At 39.2% G+C, this 15,476-nt stretch overlaps 1 protein-coding gene across 7 annotated transcripts in view; it reads left to right on the top strand.

The window, feature by feature from the left end:
• TRIQK (triple QxxK/R motif containing) overlaps positions 1-6,485 on the top strand; it is a 91,385-nt gene extending 84,900 nt beyond the window's left edge. For 6 of the 7 annotated variants that reach the window (XM_075063095.1, XM_075063100.1, XM_075063099.1 and 3 more), the window contains one exon: positions 3,752-6,485. In XM_075063095.1, the coding sequence (XP_074919196.1) occupies positions 3,752-3,865 (114 nt within the window). In that variant the 3' untranslated portion in view covers positions 3,866-6,485. The remainder of the gene's footprint in view (positions 1-3,751) is intronic. The other variant, XR_012655373.1, reaches the window with a different exon arrangement.
• The last annotated feature ends 8,991 nt before the right edge of the window (positions 6,486-15,476 follow it).

Below are 15,476 nucleotides of genomic sequence, written 5' to 3'. Positions count from 1 at the left end.
GAACAATGTATCATTAATTCTGTTAGATCAGTTTGTTACCAGACAAAATTTGTTACTCCAAATATTGAGTGAGTTTTTTTGTTCCACTGCGTTTCTCAATAGCTCAAAGTTAAGGTTCTTGTATAATTCTTAAGCCTAGAATTTTAATACATTAGTTTCACTTTTCTAAGTCTTTTCAGTACTAAGATCTCTTAATGCTTAACAAACATTAGGTCTCCCACCTCCTTCCTAATACTTCTGTAATTGAGGAACGTAGCAATATTATCCCCAATTTATAGATGGCAAAACTAAGGTGTAGAGAAACGTAAATTCCTAAAGTCATACAAATCATTAGATAATTTGGGAATAGAATAGAGATCTTCCTACTCCCAGTTTCTTCTTATCACTAGGAAATACTTCTTCATTATAAAACATTGCCAACAAGTTTTTTTTACATACAGCACACAATTTTCTAAGGGCGATTGTGGAGAGAGGAGGTGGAGAAGAAAGGTTCGCTTGTGATAAAGTGGAAAGCCAAATGAGAGGGGGAAAAAATTAATACTGCTCTCTGTGTCAGTGTAAATGGTGGCTGCATTGCACGGTATTGTCCACTCTTCTGAGCAGATGGAATTTGCAGTTGTGTGTCACTTGTTCATTACATCCTCTTAAAATTAGTAGCTATGTGGCCAGATGGGTCTGGGAGCACAGCTGTGGATACAAGAAAATAAATGAAACCTGTCTGATGCTGCCATGCCCTTTTGAGCTACTGAAAGTGTTGCAATGGCAACAAAGCAAAAATCACGTTCCATTTAATATGTTAGTAAATTAGATGCAATTCTTTTTTTAATCAAATCATATAAAATGAGATAAGGTTCAAATTATTGTATAATTCTAATGGAAAATTCTAGTTACAGCCTATAACAAATACCCTAAGCAAATTTATACAAACAATTTAAACATTTGTTTAGAAGAATAAAAATCACTTATAAATTAGAGCAACAAGGTAAGTGAGGTAATGTCTTTTATTGGACCAACTTCTGTTGGTAAAGGAGAGCTCTTTGTAAGTTCAAAAGTTTGTCTCTTTCACAAATAGAAGTTGGTCCTTTAAAATATATTACCTCACCCACCTAGTCCCTTTAATATCCTGAGACCAATACCGCTATCGCCATCTCTGTAGAACATAAATCAATGGGGTCTCATAGAACAAAGATTCATACCCAGCATAAGCCAAACAAGCAGTAATATTTCAAAGTTTATTGGGTGACATTTGTTTGAATTATTGATCCAACATTCTGATCAAATATAAAATGCATTCACGAAAATGCAAATGAAAGTGCTGTTCTGGAGGAGAATGCCAGATCATGGGCCTGATTTTAAAACAAGGATCTAGTAAAAAATTTTCACTTCTTCAGGTTTGGGGACACAATGAGGTGTAGCTATTCTATACTTAAAATGCTACAGCAGTGCAGTGTGGACACTAACTACACCCGAGGGAGGTAATCCATCTTCCTGAGAGGCAGTAGCTATGTCGACAGAAGTAGTAGTGTCTACTTGTGGACTTAAGTCAGATGAACTACACTGCTCAGGGAGTGTGTTTTTTCTGAGTGATATAGTATACCAACCTAATTTTCTAGTAGACCGTGTCCTACTCAGAAGGCTGAGGTCAGTACCCATGTCTAATAACTCCTCCTATAGTTTCCTTCCCACTGTGGCCCTGTCTATGGATCTTTCTTGCTGACAGTGTCTGACTCCCTCTCTGGCTGTTTTCAAACCCTGCTCTCAGTCTTTCCTTTTCATATTAGTTACTACACACATACTTAGCTCGTCTTCTATCCATTTATGTATCTGGATGGGTGGTTTGATGCAAGTGATTTATAGATTGGCCATTGGACCATTTTGGTTTATTTTTGGTGGGAGTGGTGGGTATTTGTTTTAACAAAGTTCAGCTCTTTTTATTGAGGGCCCCCGTACATGATTTAAAAATAAATCATGACAATAGGCAGTGAGGTAATGTGTAATCACCTTGGTCTCTAGTGGAAGTGACAATTTCCATTTATAGTGGCCATATAACAGTGCAATATTCAAAGTCATACTCCATATTTCTCTGCTTATGAAAATGGTAGTAAACACTGTATAACGTAAAGGAGTATGTTGCCCTCTCCAGTGAACTGAAAATATTGTTTTTTAATAGAACATTGTCTTTGGAAGTCAAGCATTTTGTGTTTGTAAAGAAGTATTGTTATAAAGAGGATAGTTATACTGCAATTTAATACATTTGGGAGCCTAAGTTAAGTAGCCCTAAGAAAAAGAGGATATGATAACAGACAGCCCTATGGCATTACTACAAAAGCATTTCTCGAATTCTGAAGTCTACTATAAATCAAGTACACTGTAGAGGATTCATTTATTATAATTAAGGCAGATACAGAAGGGTTTTTCTTTGGAGAGAGGGAGTTAAATGCAATTGCGAACTCTGGTGCTTTCTGCCCATTATTGAAGTGAAGATTATGGAGCGGTTTTGTCCTGCACTGAGGGATTTTGCAGATTGGTACCATGGCACATTGTTTTCTGCTAAGTTGGGAGGTAGGAGTAGCATTTTTCATTGATACCAGCTGTGGTGTACATACCTCAATAATTTGCAATCTTGTCACTAAAAGAAGAAAGAATGTAGGCCATACTTACAAGATGGGGGACTCTATCCTGGGAAGCAGTGACTCTAAACGATTTGGGTGTCATGGTGGGTAATCAGATGAACGTGAGCTCCCAGTGTGATGCTGTGGACAAACAAGCTAACAAGGTCCTGGGATGCATAAACGGGAATCTCAACTAGAACCAGAGAGGTTATTTTACCTCTCTATTTGGCACTAGTACAACCCCTACTGGAATACTGTGTCCAGTTTAGATGCACACAATTCAAGAAGGATGTTGATAAATTGGAGAATATTCAGAGAAGAGCCACGAGAATGATTAAAGGATTAGAAAACATACTTCTAGCGATAGACTTAAGGAGCTCAATCTGTTTAGTTTATGGAGGAGAAGGTTAAGGGATGGCTTGATTACAGTCTGTAGATATCTACACGGGGAATAAATATTTAATAATGGGCTCTTCAGTCTATCAGAGAAAGGTATAACATCTAATGGCTGGAAACTGAAGCTAGAGAAACTCAGACTGGCAATAAGGTGTAATTTTTTTTTAACATGGAGGGTAACTAATCTTTGGAACAACTTACCCAGGATCATGGTGGTTTCTCCACCACTGACAATTTTTAAAATTGGATTTTTTTTCTAAAAGATATGTTCTGTGAATTATTTTGGGGAAGTTCTGTGGTATGTGTTATACAGGATGTCTGATTAGATAACCACAATGGTGCCTTCTGGCCTAGGAATCTGTAACTTTATGAAAAAAGTGATCATATTTCTAGAAAATGCAAAAATAGCCAAACACAATCTAAATTCATTGCTCAAATTTGCATGGAAACCTACAAATTCTTTTATGAATATTGTCTGTGTTGATTTGCCAAAAAGGATATGTCTGGCCCACCAAAAAATTGATCTGATCAAGTACAATTTTTCCATAACATGCTGAGATGGTGGCAGCAAAGAAGTGTTAATTAAAAAGCCACTTGGTTGTGTGAACTGTATAGTCTGATGAAAACTTAACTTCTGCAGGCTTGATACAGATGGAAGGTACCATTTGTTCCTGATTTATCTGAAATGATGATACCATATGTAACATTTTATCGTTTTGAAAATTTTTCTCTCGTTTGTACAGGAAGTTGCCCTTGTCCTTGCAGCTATACTGGTATTTTTGTTGGCTTTCTACGCTTTCTTTTATCTTAATCTATCAAGTGAAGTTGACCTTGATCTGGATCCAAATGAAAACTAGCAGATGCAATGTATCTATCCTATCATCAGATTCTCTTCAGGAAAAGCAACTACCTTGAACAACACTGCTTGGGGACACACAGTTCTAATGCATAATAATACTATGCAATGTCTCAGTCGCTCTTAAAATTCATATCTGCAGAAGAGACAAAGAAGACTCGTGCAATGCAAGCTGTGTAAGTGTAAACAATTTACAATAGTACAGCTTTTGTTTTAATTATTTGTTTCTCAAGCCGAGAACTCTGATGCCAAAAGACAGTTTGGGCAGATACTAACTTCTGGGTAGTCTGTCCTGACTTAAATTCATGAATCCAAACTTCCCAGTAGTGAAATTAGGTTTCCTTTTTTTAAAATATAAAAGAAAAAACAAGTCCCCAAATAGAAGTTGCTTTACTGATTTGTATTTCCAGGGCATCTGCACCACCCTCAGTCTTGCACTCTCTCCCTCTCGCTCTTCATACATGCAGGAAGTCATAGATAATTTCTCTCTTTAGAAACAGTCTCCCACTTCCTGTAGGGCCTATTTTGTATCCTAGATTCTATATGCACATGTATCTACAGTAATCTTTTTTCAGTCCTTGCTAACTATTCAGTGCACATGTGCTCTGTCAGAAATGGCACCTGGATGACAGAAGCTCGAACGTTATTAACATATGCCTCTGAAACAGAGTTCCTTGCCTTTTGTGCTGTGGGAGCTGGTATTTGTAGAAAGTTCAGTTGATGTTGATTTTAATTAGTATACTGCTCTATTATTGATATAAAGATGAAATTCTATTTTAATTATACTGTTCCTGCTAATTGCAATAGCAACTTGCTTCTCTCATTGGAAGGGTATGGTAAAAATTAGTGTTCCAGTTATACTATCTTTTTTCCCATCAAACTAATGCAAGGGGTTGTACCAGGTAACACATCTTTTTCATGCCTACTCCCCAAAACTGAAAGAGTCTTGACTCCCCAACATCTGTTAGACTTTGTTGGCAAATTAACCCTAATTTCTCTTATATAACAGTCTTATAACTAAGGGATAAACCACTGAGTTCTCTTTGTTTAGTGACTGTTTTGGAAGTGTTTGAGTTAGGCTTAGATTTGACATGAGGATATTGGAGGTAAAGAGAAACCAAAACATAACTAATAGTGTAGCATATAAGACTGTTTATTTTAAATTGACCCACAGCCCCATTATCACCACTGAAAACCTGGTTCAGGAATTTAAATCAATATGGCTAATTTTTAGACCATACAGCATTGATGCCTGTATACACTGAGTCTCTAAGGATACACTTTTTATTTGTTTTGTGTAATACAGGATATCTCATCTAGAAATGCAGAATACACCAGCATCTCCAACATATGTATGAAGAGGAAATATTATACTTATACTTATTTCTCATTCTCTAAATTGTGACTCTTAAAGTCACCAAATCCCCCAAATCATACATTCTTAGTATGTGTAGTCCAGTAATATTATATATGCCACCAAATGTGTAGCAACATATAGCGCTTGGAGTGAAGCCTTTTATGACATGGCATTCCTTTCAGTGTAGTGAAAGGCAATCACAAGCTGGCATTTTGGATGTGACATGCCTGTCACTTCACTGAGTGCCATACCACATGTCTCAAAATGCTGCAGTCCTTTCTTTCATTTTGCATGAGCATTTTCCATTAACTCACAGGATGTTGTAAGGATTATGTAGCTAATGTTTGTCCAGTGCTTTGTATGAGACATGCAATAGAAGTGCTAAGTATGTTGTATTGCCATATGTATTGTGTTCTGAAATGGTTAAATGAAAAGAAGAATATTTCTAATTTAAAATAGTAACTTGAAGTTATTAGAACAAGAACATTTCCCATATTATGTGAATTACAAGTAAAAACCAAACTACATCTGTGGATGAATGAAATCTATGTGTTGGTTTATGGACCAGAAGACCCCTAGATTAGAAAGTATCTCAAATCTTCTTTATGTTCTCAAGTGCTGCATTTTGCATTTGGCTATTTTTCATTCAGGTGACAGACATAACCAGAGAGTTGCCTATCGCTTAGAATTAGAGAGTTGCCTATCGCTTAGAATATCTGAGATTCATGCCCAGTGCACATGGGAATACATGGAAAATATTGCAGCAAATACATGGAAAATATTGCACTTGTGTTTTTAGTCCACTAGTTACAGACGGGTTTGTTAGTAGCAGATATCCCAGCTTTAGTCAAACTATCCACCTGTTCTGTTTTTTAATTTATAAACACAAATGCATTAAACATAGGGCCTGAGTTGGGTCTTGCTTGCACCTCTTTTCATGGACTCCTTTAACTTCAGTGAAATGACTCCTGCTTACTCCTAATTACTCACACTAATGTGAGATCAAAATCTGGCCTGTGATTGTCTCCCTTTTGGAGCACAGCAGGTATCCATTCTTGATATATTTAAATGAAGTTGCTTTTAGCTCCTCAAATGCATGCTAGGTGTGCGCGCATGCGCACTCTCTCTCTCTCTTTAATGATGATACCTATGTATGTATGTATCTGAGAGCAGAACCAATCCCATAATTTTTTAGGTCATTTGTCTTTTTGTAACTGTAGCTCATGGATTATTTTAATAATAAAATGAATTTTTAAACTTTGAACTTTTTTGAAAGCGCTTATTAAAGTTGGATCTATTGCATTGCTATAAAATGTACATTTGAAAGAACATTAAACTAGCTTAGATAACACAACATAGAAGTTTGAGTAGTGCTACCAAAGAATGCACACTGTTTGTAAGTTTTGGAGCAAACCAACTGATCCTGCCCCTGGTTTAAATGTTGAAAATGTAACAAAGAGAGCTTCACTTCTCATAGACTCCATGGACTTTAAGGTAAGAAGGGACCATTATGATCATCTAGTCTGACCACCTGCACAATGCAGGCCACAGAATCTCACCCATCCACTTCTATAACAAACCCCTAACCTATGTCTGAGTTATTGAAGTCCTCAAATTGTGTTCTGGTCTCTTCAAATACAGTACATTTTACAAATGGAAATGCTCTGTTTTGGTCCTAATCATATTAAACTGATAGAAAATACTGTAATAGTAATTATATATGGCTCGCTACCACCTTGGACTTGACTCAGCTCCATGGGGCAGCTACAAAATGAGGGAATTCAACTCTGGGGATAGAGCAGGCACCAGTATTGCTGCAGCTCTCTGCTTATGGAGTGCATCTTTAAACTCCAGCCCAGGCTCCTAGCCAGCAGAAGCTGCTTAGGAGATGCACTGACTCAGAGCAGCTCCGGCTGGTCTAGGCTTGTCTGGCCATTCCCTCTTTTTTTGAGCAGTGATGCATGGCTCTAGGTCCTGCAGCAGAATGAGTTGCTGCTCTGTTTCACCTCCCCACTTAGGTAGATGTTTTGCCTTTGGAGGGACTATAGCTGCTAGCAGTGATCCTGAGTAATACAGCTTGGTTCAGTACTTGTTTTTTCTTTGGCAAGTAAAAGCAGAATTTGGAACAATTTCAGGAGTACAACAGAAGCCTAAGAACTCCATAATGATGGTTACAATGGTACAAACAGTACAGGATGTATACATTGCCACTTGGTTACTACCTGTATTTGTATTTGTAGTAATCCATGAATGTGTTTTTATTGGAAATGAGGGGATGCACTGTAATTATATCTCTAACAAGGGCCTCAGATGTATTTAAAATTTCACTGAAGGGTGCTTTATTTAAAGATCACTGAAGCTTCTTAACTAGGCATCATATACACAGGCTCACATCATAGCCCTATCAACATATCCAGTGTAGCAACGATGATATATATAAAGTTATGCATTTACATCTAACTGAGAACATATGAGAGAGTTCTTTTGTTTGCTTAGGTTTCCAGGGTAGTCCTCGACTCTGGATAATAATTGACTTGTCCACTTGATCATAGATTATATGTATAAATAAATAATAATTTAAGTTATCCTTTCTAATGGGATAGGGCAGAAACTGAACTAAAGGACCTATACTGGTTCAGTGAAATTTACTACTACTGGAGGGGTTCATCACTTAATTTAGGGCTAGATTATGTATGGTCCCTTTGCAAATGAGCAAGAAGCCTCTAGCAGCTCCCAATGGGGAAGTACTCCATACTATTCCAACATGGGCTTGTGCCTATAAGGCACAATTGAGTCCTTATTTTTCAAGGTCAAGTGGAATGTTCTTAAAATCAGCTTAGAATCCCAACAAACAGAATAATAAAGACTTTATGGCATTTAGAGTTTTATATAAACTAGTATAATAATCAGTGATTCCTATGGCTAAGCAAATAACAAAATGGAACGGCAATTACTCTGCAGAAATATGGCATTTGGACTGCTTCTGAGCATAGTAGATTATGCTTGCACTTGTAGAAATGAATCCATAAGACGAATAAACTATCAAAGATTGTATGTACAACATTGAGTTTGTTGACACTCTGGGAGAGGGGAACAGACTTGCATTTTTTGCAGCACCGTGCTTCTTCCCTTCATCCTACTTACTGCTTAATTTGCCTTAGCACACCATGCTATATGTTCAGTACATATTTCCAAGAACAGAAAAGGATTTTTATACAGTATGTCAATACATTTAATTGACAGCATCCTTTCTTTTTTTTTAATGACAACCAAATTGGTGAAGAGACAGCTAAAATGTTAGGTACCAGTGTCTCTCAAACAGATGTCATGCCATTATTTTTTTGCTCGTTTAGATGAATAAACATGTTAAACTGTGAAGTATTACATTTTAGATTTTTTCATTAAAAATAAGGACAATCTGTTTACTATCCCTAATTGAGACAACAATCTTGGTGGTTGCCAATTTTGACAGTTGTAACAATGAACTATAGATGTTGGGACCAATCAAATAACTGGTGATAGTGAAGGATAGTTCATGTGAAAGGTTCCTTTTTTCATGGACACTTGTTTCATGGATGTATTTTTTTCTAACTTCTGGAAATGTAATCATGTTATATTGGTTTTGCTGATAAGCCCTCCAAAAAAACCATTCAAGTAATGGATTTGTTCCTATGTCTTTTTATTAAATCACTCAAAATATGAATTACAGTTCATAGATGGGCCCAAGTGACACAATCCATATTTTACTCCAAACACTCACAAAGGAATGTGTGTTCAGAACCATTATAGAGATCGGCCAAGCATGGACTTTGGATCTGCTGAAGTTTGGGAAAATTTTGGAGGGGAGCTTGGATCTGGACAAGGTTTGACGATCTGTGATAGAATGTAGAGATTTTAGAGCATAAAGGCATGGAGAGTGAGCACAATAAAAAATGTGGTGATTGGCTGATGTAACCTGATGTCACAATCCCACTGTGATAGAAGAAGGGAGAACTGATGATCACTTTAAGTCCGTTAGAAATCTTTTTGGGAGGATCTTGGGGGTTTGGGAGGGGGAGAGGGGGGGAGAGAGTGTGTGTGTGTGTGTGTGTGTGTGTGTGTGTCACTCTCCTGACTTTGATGCCTCATTTCTACAGAGCTTATCCCCCTGTCCTGAATAAGTGGGCTGTAGCCCATGAAAGCTTATGCTCAAATACATTTGTTCGTCTCTAAGGTGCCACAAATACTCCTGTTCTTTTTGCAGATACAGACTAATACAGCTGCAACTCAGCAGCCATGAGGTTTCTCTCATGTATACCAGCTGCAAACACGGACTGAAATGATAGCTGAGCATTGACATGGCACAGAGGCATCCTAGTCATGTTTCCTTTTCTCTGGATACACCCTTTTCCCTCTGTTACACTAACAGTAGAGAGAGGGAATGGCATAAGAGTCTCTATGCTGGTTTACACCATCAGATGATCACCTCTGCACAGAGTTGACTCTCCCTTCACCTGCTGTGCTGGCTTTAGAGCCAAATTCCACTGATTCATCTGAGGTTTTTTGGAAGATAAAGAAGAGCATAACACGGTTCATCCTACATGGAGAGAATCTTCTACCACCTTCATTTGTGATTTGTTATCACAAATAGTTGGATGCTCTGATATTTGGGATGTGTGTTCAGATGGGCAAGATGCTAGAAAAAGGTTTTTCCTAGTCAAATTTCAGCAATCATGACCAGGACTTGTGTCTACACAGGTGTTTTTCTTCTTTAGTACCCATGTATGACAAGTTATAAAAGCACTCCATCTTGTAAGGATAGGTTCATGCCTACCACCAGCCTTCTCTGGTGAGGGTTATGGAAGGGAAGGGAAAGCTGGAGCAATGGATGCTATCCTAGGGAGGAAAGTATCCTGTCTTCTCCTCTCCCAGCCAGTTGAAGCTGGAAAGGCCTCAGCTGGTTGAGATTATTTGTTCTGGTTTTTGTTTGTGTTTTGGAACTAAAGAGAGTCCTGAAGAAAGGAAGGTGAAGAGATCTGTAGCTAGGCCTTTATATTTCCTTCCCTGGCTGGTGAGTCTGCCCATCAGCCTACTGTTGTGAGAAATGCAGTTTATTAAGATTCCTCTCAGGTTGTAATCTTAAAGGTCTCTAATTTGAACTAAGATGCTACCGTTTTTGACTTGAAGCAAGGCTGTTTGTAACAGTTGTCTCAAGAGTTCTCACCAGCTTAATGAGCTGGTAGCAGCTCATTTTAAAATGGCAGGCAATCATACGTGTCTTTATCTGCTCATTAATCATTGGTATTCTCAAGCTGCTCTGCTCCAGCAATTCTTTACCTTTGTGCCACTGTATTTGTCCTTCAAATGCTAGCAGTTTGTGATATACAAACAAAAGAATATGGGGATTCCTCCAAATCTTTACTAAATTCAAGAATTAATTCAAACACAGGCAACTTTCTTAGATTTTACTCAATTTTCAAAATGATTTATGTTTATTTTAGAAGGTGCAACAACTTACAATCTGATCTACACTTGTAAACATCTGACAATCTTGCTTTATTCTTAAAGACTTTGAGTACGATCTTAACTTTAAACATGAGTAACCTTATTGACTTCAAAATTTGGTTGTATTATTCATGAGAACGCTTCACAAAATAACCCTTGTCTGCTTTTAATTCATAGGAAATTTGCTTTGCTCTTAGATGATATAACTTGGTCACCAGCTGGAAACAGAGGTTTACCTCTCCCTTCTCTCAAATTCCTCAAAAAAAATCCATTGCATCTGAAATTTGGCATTTATGAACTTTGCCAGAGGGGAATGTTATGCTCAAATTCGAGGTTCATCTTAGAAGAGATGGCACTACCAAAAGAGAAGTTTTTTGTTCTCTTTTCAGAACCCTTTTTAATACTTGCGTTAAGTATCCAAACTCTTCATGAGCAAAGTTTACCTTCTGCCTTCAGAGATTTTCAGCCAGATAGCATGCGAGACTGGAAAGTCTGAAATACAACACAAAATAGAATTTCAGTGTAGATTCTCTCTCTACTATACCACATCTGAGGCATATTCAGAATACATGGTGGATGGTATGTGATTATAAAGGTCATGTCTACACATTTGAGAGAGTTTGTACTACTCATTCATGGCTGTGGCCATCTAAGACTCATACTGATAAAAAACATTCTTTACCATACCATGTCATTAATATTAGTATTTATGTACACCCATGAGACACAGCTGTCACTTTATTTAAATAACCAAAGTTGCCAAATCTGAAGCAGAAGACTTCCCTTCTGTGCAGTTTAAGATGAAAAACAAATATATATAAGATATTGTCCTGACCAAGGGTGTTGGGGTGAAAGAATAATTCTCCAAGGAAGAGGGGATTTGGACAGTGTGTAACATGTACAATTAAGAAAACAATATAAATATTAAGGGCAAGATCTTCCATGTTGTTCTATGCCTCCTTACACCCCTTAGCAGGCATGTATGTCCTTCCTTCCCCTATATTGTATATGTGCGCTACTGCTTACACTGCAAAGAGGGAGAGAGTAGTGTCCATTCCCTTCCTGCACAGCTCGGTGGAGAGTATGTGACCAGGGTTTGGGATGGAGTGTGGAACCTTGTGAATGGACCAGTGCACCTGAACCAGCATGGAATGGGAACTAATCTGCTACTGGCATAGCCCAGTAGGAGGGATAGCTCAGTGGTTTGAGCATTGGCCTGCTACACCCAGGCTTGTAAGTTCAATCCTTGAGCGGGCTATTTAGGGATCTGGGGCAAAATCAGTACTTGGTCCTGCTAGTGAAGGCAGGGGGCTGGACTCAATGACCCTTTGGGGTCCCTTCCAGTTCTAGAGATAAGTAATAAATTAATGGAGATATACCTTCCTGTGGCCTTAGGGGGAAACCAGGATATTAATTGTGACCTTCAGAACTATGGTTCATGCCCTGGCACCAACACAGAAGCTCTGTCCCTCATTCAGTAGATTCATCAATCATATTCATAGATGATTCAGTATTTCCCAGAAATTGAAAAAAATCACTATTGCATTCTTATTTATTTAAAATGTGCCTGTCAAAACTCAAAGCACACGTGCAATAATGTAAATACAAATGGTACAAGGCAATACAAACTAATGTAAAAAATTAGGCTGCCCTTCAATTGCTCAGTCAATCCACCCAATGAAGCTATCAACACTCAGCTGAATTATAGACCAGACCTGTAGGTCCCGTTGTGTCCTTCTCTCTCACCACTCTAAAATGCCTGAAAGGACAGTTCTATTTAGACTATCAATCAGCATTTATATAGCACATATCACGATAGCATTAGATGATGTACAAGGATTAAAAGTACAGTAACATCTGCCTAGGGGAGCTCAAAGGCTTCATTTTACTCTACATATAATCTGGGTTTCACAGTTTAAAAGTTTCTTCTATTTTTTGACAGTTTCTACCAGTTGGAGAGAGATCTCATACACTTAAAACGAGGAGTAGTGTGGAGAGTGGTAAACGCTTCCAAGATGGAAAACAAACCATTTAGCGTAAGATTGCTGGAAATGAGCCCTGTTTAACAAGAGATAGAACTACTGGCTCAGATTCTGTGGCAAGGGGTTCCCAGTGTCAGAGCAGAAGCCCAAGGCTTTTGTGCTGACAGATCTTGATGGATCCACAGGAGTTGGAGACAGATGTACTGCTAGATGGATGGTGGTGCTTTGAGACAGGACTATGTGACGTATCTTGTACAGTGTGTTGTGTAGTGTGATTGCCTTTTGCTTGTTGTTTTGGCAAAACAAAGGCAGATTATGTGAATCCTTCTTGCTGGTACATAGCCTCTCCATGGTCAAGACTCTTGCTTCCCATGGCCCCAGCTAGAAACTGACTGCAGCTTCAGGCTAAATGTGCAAGAGATCTCAGAGCACCATGGGCCCCAGAGGTAGAGTATGCAGGCCCACAGGCCTGTGAATATGCCCTGGCACTCTCCTACTATGCCCCAGATAAGGGTAAATAGTCCCAATCATGGGTTGAATGGTGAAGGTGGCTATCCTTCAGTGTGAAGATGTACAACTTCTCAAAGTGCTATATTAGCCCCTACCTATGGGTTAAATAGCTGCATCCTAACTGGCTGCTTTTTGCAGTTTTCTGTACCAATTGGGGATTTGTCTGGCCAGGATGAGAGAGTGAGATTGGCTGATGCACAACCCCTCTCACTTAATTCCACTTAATATGCAAGTAGTCAGTTTGTCTCACAAGTCTCAAGTCTTGAAGCAATGGGGGAGTGGCAATGGGGGTAGACAGAGGATACTGTTGGGAATGCCCCATCGTAAACCTGTACCCATGGTGGTGTGGACATGATGGTCGCTTATCATAGACACTGGAGAAGCTGCATCATTTGTATCCTGCCCATGCATCAGAGCAGCCCTTTTTAGGGACAGCCCTGCTCTCCCCAATCTGAAGAAAGGGAAGAAAAGGATCCCTAAGCAATGCCTGCCCCATTTCCTGAGATGACAACTTACCATGGCTGGTTGATCATCCAAATCTGCAGTCAAAGTACAATGAATGTGAAGTACATAAAACACACCATATATACGGCCTTGTGGAATGTCCAGATGCTTCTGGACACTGATACCTGAGCATGGAGGATGATTGCCATTATTGCCTGAACAAATATGAGATTGACATCACTGCTCTCAGTGAAACTCGCTTCGCTGATGAGTCTCAGCTTGAAGAGGTTGATGCCGGATATATCTGCTTTTGGATCGGTTTGGCTGCTGCCAAAAGGCACCAGTCAGGTGTTAGTTTTGCCATTTGAACACCCATTTCACAGGAGCTGGATTCTCTACCATAAGGCATCACTGACTTATGGTTCTGCATATTGGTCTGTCCAGGGGAAGATGTGTTATGTTCATTAGTGCATATGCTCTCACTGTGCCAAACCCCATAAAAACAAAGGAAAGATTCTATGATGACCTAAAAAGCATCATTAGATCAATTCCACTCAATGACAAACATAATCCTGGGAGATTTTAATGCCAGAGTCAGCTGTAATTATACAGTCTGGAAGGATGTCATTGGCCACCATGGCATTGGCAATAAAAATTCCAATGGTACTCTTTTTCTTTCCACCTGTGCTACCAATGGATGGGTCATTACCAGTACTGTATTCTGGCAAGCAAACAGACTTAAAACAACATAGATACAGCCTCATTCCTGCCACCAGAATTTGATAGATTTTGCCATAATGTCCAGTTGTGATCTGCGGGATGTGAACCTGACCAGTCTGATTAGAGGTACAGACCATAGACTGGTGTGGAGCAAAATGTAGCTAGCCATCTGTTCCAAGATGCATCAGTAGGGAGCCAAAACCATAAATAAACTTAACATCCAGAAGCTCCAGCTCTTAGATAAACAGAACTGCGAAAATGATTTCAGAGGCTCTTCCACCCTCAGACAATCCTGTAATGGATGTTGAGGCTGAGTGGAGCCAGCTTCACGATATAACCTTCAGTTCTGCCATTTACATGCTAGGGTTTAGCACAAGGAAACATCAAGATTGGTTTGATGAAAAGGCCTCAGGAATAATGCACGTACTTGACTTGCTGCATGTGGCGTATCTCTTCAGCTAGCCCTTGATGCGAGGATATGTCTGCCAAGGGGGTTCATTGGTGTGTTTTTAAGTGTTGGAGGAGCCCAATTCGTGCCCTGCAGATTTTCCCACAGAAGTGATAGGTATCATCTTGGAGGACTGTTGTGCACCTCCTTTCCCCCTTTGTCGCTTCTGTCTCATAAGCACATCTGTTCTCAAAGTGATCTGTGGCTTGGTGTATGGTGTGGCTCCACTGTGTTCTGTCCTGTGCCATTTCTCCCAGTTTGTTGGGTTGATGCCTCCCTTTTTAAGGTGTACTTTCAGTATGTCTTTGAAGCACTTCTGCTGCCCTCCACAAGCCCTTCCCTGATTTAACTGAGAGAAGAGTGCTTGCTTCGGGAGGTGAGTTTCAGGCATACGTACACAGTGGCCAGCCCAGTAGAATTGGTGTTTCATGACCTGTGCTTCTATACTGCTGATGTTGGCTGAAGAGACAACACTGATTTTACTGCATCATTTTTCTCAGCTGATCCTGAGAATCTTTCTGAGGCAGCACTGCTGGAACCACTCCAGCTGTTTGAGATGTCATCCGTAGGTTACCCAGGTCTCTCACCCAATAGAGAAAAGTGGGGACGACAACTACCTTGTAAACTAAGATCTTGGTTTGAATAGTCTTCCTAAGGATGTGCTGGC

Source organism: Chelonoidis abingdonii, chromosome 2, assembly GCF_003597395.2.
Source record: "Chelonoidis abingdonii isolate Lonesome George chromosome 2, CheloAbing_2.0, whole genome shotgun sequence".
Lineage (NCBI taxonomy): Eukaryota > Metazoa > Chordata > Testudines > Testudinidae > Chelonoidis > Chelonoidis abingdonii.
This window is presented reverse-complemented; position numbering and strand designations above follow the sequence as displayed.